The sequence below is a fragment of the Volvox carteri genome (genome assembly GCF_000143455.1).
Source record: "Volvox carteri f. nagariensis unplaced genomic scaffold VOLCAscaffold_76, whole genome shotgun sequence".
Lineage (NCBI taxonomy): Eukaryota > Viridiplantae > Chlorophyta > Chlorophyceae > Chlamydomonadales > Volvocaceae > Volvox > Volvox carteri.
In genome coordinates, this window is record NW_003307619.1 from 605,610 (window position 1) to 611,371 (window position 5,762).

The window sequence follows — 5,762 nt, forward strand, 5'->3', positions numbered from 1 at the left end:
GCGTGACAGCTGTCACGCCAAAACATCTGGAGCGCACAAATTACGTGCCATGACCGAGTTAGTCGCTATCCGCAGGTTGCTAAGCCAACCAAAGGTAGTAAGGCGAACCGTGTGTTGATTTATTTGAGACTTTGGGTAGCATATAAGGCGCTTTCTGTTGTGATTTGAGGATGTTAGGTTGTCGTTCATCTGTCGTTAGTCGGATGAGCGTTACGCATCCAGGGTAGGGCCGGGTGTGATAAGGCCCGACGTGGATCAGTCGGTACTTCGCCATAAATGCGAGTGCGAAGAGGCCAAACATTTGTCGTTTGGCTCTCGAAGCAACTCTTCGTGAGCGTATAGACCATTATATTATTGAAGATAATATAATTATAGGAGGGTTGATAGGACTGTTTGGTGTAATAAGACTGCAATCCTACCCTACCTAGATACGCGCATCAGAGCAGGATAGATAGAGAGTATACGCACAGCACTTCATAAGGTCCGCCCTTAGTGCTCCTACCTCTAGGCTCTAGGGATCCGTTCCCAGCCCGTCCTCGCCAACTACGATCGCGCTAATCAAGTTAACGAAGCTGGAGTGAGCCAGCCAAGTCAAGCCGGAGCTTTAAGGAGAGCTCTTACTGTATTGTATAATCATCATTACCTACCATTTCTTATGTCTGTTAGCACGTCATATGGCGTGACATCGAAGTGACTCGATGGACAGGTGAAGAAGAGGACGACAGCTCCGCCGGCGGCTGCATCACCAGAGGCGACGCCGCCGCCGCTGTTGCCGCATTTGGCGGAACTCGAATGACAAGTGGGAAGGAAGTGACTCGAAGTGACTCGATGGACAGGTGAAGAAGAGGACGCCAGCTCCGCCGGCGGCTGCATCACCAGAGGCGACGCCGCCGCCGTTGTTGCCGCATTTGGCGGCACTCGAATGACAAGTGGGAAGGAAGTGACTCGACGTGTCTCGATGGACAGGTGAAGAAGAGGACGCCAGCTCCGCCGGCGGCTGCATCACCAGAGGCGACGCCGCCGCCGTTGTTGCCGCATTTGGCGGCACTCGAATGACAAGTGGGAAGGAAGTGACTCGACGTGTCTCGATGGACAGGTGGAGAAGAGGACGCCAGCTCCGCCGGCGGCTGCATCACCAGAGGCGACGCCGCCGCCGCTGTTGCCGCATTTGGCGGCACTCGAATGACAAGTGGGAAGGAAGTGACTCGAAGTGACTCGATGGACAGGTGAAGAAGAGGACGACAGCTCCGCCGGCGGCTGCATCACCAGAGGCGACGCCGCCGCCGTTGTTGCCGCATTTGGCGGCACTCGAATGACAAGTGGGAAGGAAGTGACTCGAAGTGACTCGATGGACAGGTGAAGAAGAGGACGCCAGCTCCGCCGGCGGCTGCATCACCAGAGGCGACGCCGCCGCCGTTGTTGCCGCATTTGGCGGCACTCGAATGACAAGTGGGAAGGAAGTGACTCGAAGTGACTCGATGGACAGGTGAAGAAGAGGACGACAGCTCCGCCGGCGGCTGCATCACCAGACAACTCCCTCCACGTAGTCAAGGGCAGGCACGTCCAGAGGCAAATCCTGTGTGTGTGTGTGTGTTTTGGGGGCCCCCGGGGTTTGTGTGTGACAGTGGTGATTGATGGTATACCGTCAGAAACGACATCAATTGCAACAGTAGTAGTTGCAGTACTGACATCACTACTAGACGCATCAAGACGACGTTATCACTTCAGGACGCTCCGCCCACATACACACGGCCGCATGCAGCTTTCCTTCTTCTCTCTGCCTTTCTGTGTCTGTCTGTCTGTCTGTCTGTCTGTCTGTCTGTCTGTCTGTCTGTCTGTCTGTCTGTCTGTCTGTCTGTCTGTCTGCCCATCCGTCTGTGGCGGTCCACATGGGGCCGTTATGTGACCGTTGTGATGGTTTCACCTTTTGGAGCAACCGCTACAATTCATTAACACACACACACACACTCTTCCCCCATGCCCACTCCCCCTTTCAACACACACACACACACACACACACACGGAGAGAGACCGACCTGCGCAAGGTCCTGGGAGAACACGGCCAGTCGTACTCCATCCCCCAGTGTACGACTACCCGCCCATAGCGGCAGGGAGCCCCCGATGGCCTTTAGGAGGGTGGACTTGCCCGCGCCGTTGGGACCTAGCACCTGTACGGCGGGTTGGGGGGTTGGGGGGGTTGGGGGGTTTAATGTTAGGGGGCGGGGGGGAAAGGGATCAACAAGGAAAGGGGGAGGGGGCTTCCCAGGGGGCGAGGCGGGAAAAACACACCGGCAAGCGGCATGTGAACCGCCGGTGAGCAGTGAGCGGTTCACAGCACCGCACTCAGCGCTCCCGCTGCTCCCCGCGGCAAAACGCACAGTGCAAGAATGAGAATCCTACCCGAGGTTGCGGCGGGGCTGGGACGAGTGTTCAGCACAACCCAATGTGCAACACAGAGAGAAAGGCAGGGAGAAAAAACCCTGATACAGACACACAGATACACAGACACACAGACACACACAATAGTCGACTTCGACACAACTCCCTTCAGCTCCCGAAGGAACCTCCGGGAGCACGTGGGGGCCTGGACTCCGCCCTCTGAAGTGAAGAGGGGGAGAGTGCTTCGGCGGTAACCGTTCCCGTTGGGGTATACGGTTAGGTGCCCCCCTGGCCAGCATCAGGCCCGGATCGATGTGTAACATATACATAGACACATACATACATCCATACACACATCCATCCATACTTACATACACACATACATACCACCCTGTAACAACACACATACATACACATACATACACATACATACACATACATACACATACATACACATACATACACATACATACACATACATACACATACATACACATACATACACATACATATACACGCACCAGCACACGCTGGCCCCTCCGGATGACCAGGTTGATGCCGCTAAGCAGTGGTTTCGGAGCCTCCTCCCCCCCCGTCACCCGGGCCCCAGCTTCCGACGGCGTCGGTGTCCCCGGGGGTGCGGGTGCGGGTCCCCAGCCCACCGCCACCCCACTGAGCTTTATGGCCTCCGTGTAGCAAGGGGGGGCGCGGGGGAGCCTCAGCGCCACCTGACACGAAAAAGGGGGGAGGGGGGGAGGAGGGAGGGAGGGAGGGAAAGACGAACCACGAACGAGTGAAGCTGCTGCCAAGGAAAGAGTGTACGAGCTGCTGCCAAGGAAAGAGTGTAAGAGTGTAAGAGTGGGAGGGGGTGAGGAGTTTTTTTGGGGGGAGGGGGAGAGAGGCGGGTGATTGGCAGGTGGATGGGGGGGAGAGTCCGTGTGTAACTGAGACGGGGGAAGGGGAGAAACACACACGCACACGCACACGCACACGCAAATAAATAACATTATGTTAGTAGAATGCATCTTTGGTGGTAACCGGTATGAGAGTGCATATCTGTCTGTCTGTCTGTCTGTCTGTCTGTCTGTCTGTCTGTCTGTCTGTCTGTCTGTCTGTATATCTGTCCGCAGCAATACCTTGCGCGCGTCCCCCGCCCCGGTGGCTGCCGCCGCTGCCGGGATTTCGGTTTGCGCCGCCTTGAGCTTCTCCAACATCTTGGCCTTGGACTGGGCTTGGGAGGCCTGGAGGGGAGAGCGCGGGGGGGGGGAGGGAGAGGGGGAAGTGGAGGAGGGAGCAACGGGGTTCGGAAGGCGCGCGCGTGCGCGTGTGTGTGTGTGTTTGTGTACGCGCGTGTGTGTGTGTGTGTGTGTGTGCGTGCGTTGTAAGAGTAAAACACAGTAGTGTAGCATTAACACCGGAAAAAGGGTACGACACATGTGCATCTGGATAAACCGCCGTACAAGTACAACATCAACACCACCGCCGCCGCCAGCGCTCTTCCGCCCCCTCTGCCTCCCACCTTGGATGCCTTGGCTCCGAAACGCGTCACGAACTCCTCCAACTTGTCGATTTCCGCTTGTTGGGCCTCAGCCTCTGTACGTGGAGAGGGGGGAGGTGTGCGTGTGCATGTGTTGTGTGTGCGTGTATGTGTTTTGTGTGTTTGAACTGATAATCGGATCCAACGTACTCTAAACAGAATATCCTTGAGGGGGGTGGCAGCTCCCCTTCCCCCCCTTCCGACAAGTGCTCTACAAAACCCTGTAAAACCCACATGCCCCTCACCATTTCTCACCTCCATATCTTTTTCAATCCCGTGCCGCGGAGCTCCCTCCCCCCCCTTCTCCCCCCTGCCCCAGCAGCTTCACTCGCTCGCGGTTCGTCTTTTCCCCCCTCCTCCGCCCCCTTCTCCTCCCTTCCCTGCCCCTGTCCCAGGCAGCAGTCAACTCGCTCACCCGCCCGAGCCTGCGCCTCCCGGGCCGCCCGCTGTTCTAAGAACTTGCGGAACCCTCCCACGTAGCCGTGCAGCTGACGGCCCCGGACCTCCAAAATGCGGTCGCACGCGCTCTCCAATAAGGCCTCGTCGTGAGACACCAGTACGACAGAGGTCGTGGGCGGTACACCCGTACGGAGGAAATTGCCCAGCCACTTGCAGGCCGCGCTGCACGGAGGAGGAGCGGGGTTTTAGTAGCGGGGGAGAGGGGTGTAAATCAGGGTTTTAGGCGGGTTTTATGGGTTTCAGGGGTTTCAGGGGTTTTAGGCGGGTTTTATAGGTTTTCGCATGTAATGTGAGCGCCTCCCGAGGTTGGTGGAGAGAGGCCACCCCTCTACCATCCCCGCATCTCGCCCAACCCCGACTAGGAGCTTCCTCTCAGCCTCACTTTCCCCCAACTACCCCCAACCACCCCCAACCATTCCAACCAACTCCTTCGCACGTTCACCTCCACAGTCTCCTTAAGAAGCGCTCAGCATGCTCGCCCCAGGACCCTGGTTACTTTCCAGCCTCTTTGCCTGGGCCCCCACCTCCCCCGCCATATACATGTATACATATATACATATCACATAACCCGTTACAAGCCAAAAATGGCGTACACGTACCTGTCCAGATGGTTAGTTGGCTCGTCCAACAGCAGTAACGCACCCGCTCCGGAACCGCCCTGACCCGCGGGACCCAGCAGGAGCCGCGCTAGGGCGATGCGCATCTGCACAACCAAGGTTGAGTGGGGAGTGGACCTTGGGGGTGATTTAATTTAACCAAATTGGCATTGAAAGTGGGGAAATCTGTGCATGCGCGTGCGTGTGTGTGTGTGTGCGTGTGTGCGCGTGCGCGTGCGTGTGTGTGTGTGTGTGTGCGTGTGCGTGTGCGTGTGCGTGTGTATGCGCTAAGGGGTTTCCCCGGGGTTCCCGGGGTGACACACACGGTCAGGAGGCGCTTAAGCAGGATAAGCTGATTGAAACTGCTTTATTCCTTGTAGGGAAAGGAGCTCCCGTATTAAGCTGAAGAATAGCGCTTCCCTTCATATTTCTCCTCGTCTCACATGTCCCTCATTCGCCTTTTCTTTTCAATTCCCCCCCGCCCCCCCGAGAGGGGTCTCCCCCCCTCTTTTTCCCCCCCTTTCCCCCCCCCCCCCGATTCCGTACACACCTGCCATCCCCCGCTGAACTCGCTGCACCGCTTGTGGAACTGCTCACGACGGAACCCCAAACCCGTCAGTACGGCAGTGATGGTGCGCTCACTCTCCGGGCCGCCTGCCTGCTCCCAGGCATCCTGGGCGGCTGCGAGGCGGGCGGCGGCTGATGTGTCCCCTGAACGGGTGGGGTTGGGTGGGGTTGGGTGGGTGGGTGTGTGGGTGAGTGTGGTGGTGAGTTTGGTGGTGAGTGTGGTG

General features: G+C 57.5%; 1 protein-coding gene across 1 annotated transcript in view; it reads right to left on the minus strand.

Moving 5' to 3' along the window:
- Positions 1-662: 662 nt before the first annotated feature.
- The window catches only part of VOLCADRAFT_107761 (uncharacterized protein), a gene marked incomplete at both ends in the record, with an annotated part of 8,104 nt that continues 3,004 nt past the window's right edge, over positions 663-5,762 (minus strand). Inside the window, 10 exons of the mRNA XM_002957616.1 lie at positions 663-867; positions 1,007-1,387; positions 1,527-1,576; positions 2,037-2,168; positions 3,042-3,107; positions 3,516-3,620; positions 3,899-3,972; positions 4,332-4,537; positions 4,975-5,078; positions 5,522-5,682. Coding sequence (XP_002957662.1) covers positions 663-867; positions 1,007-1,387; positions 1,527-1,576; positions 2,037-2,168; positions 3,042-3,107; positions 3,516-3,620; positions 3,899-3,972; positions 4,332-4,537; positions 4,975-5,078; positions 5,522-5,682 — 1,484 coding nt within the window. The remainder of the gene's footprint in view (positions 868-1,006; positions 1,388-1,526; positions 1,577-2,036; positions 2,169-3,041; positions 3,108-3,515; positions 3,621-3,898; positions 3,973-4,331; positions 4,538-4,974; positions 5,079-5,521; positions 5,683-5,762) is intronic.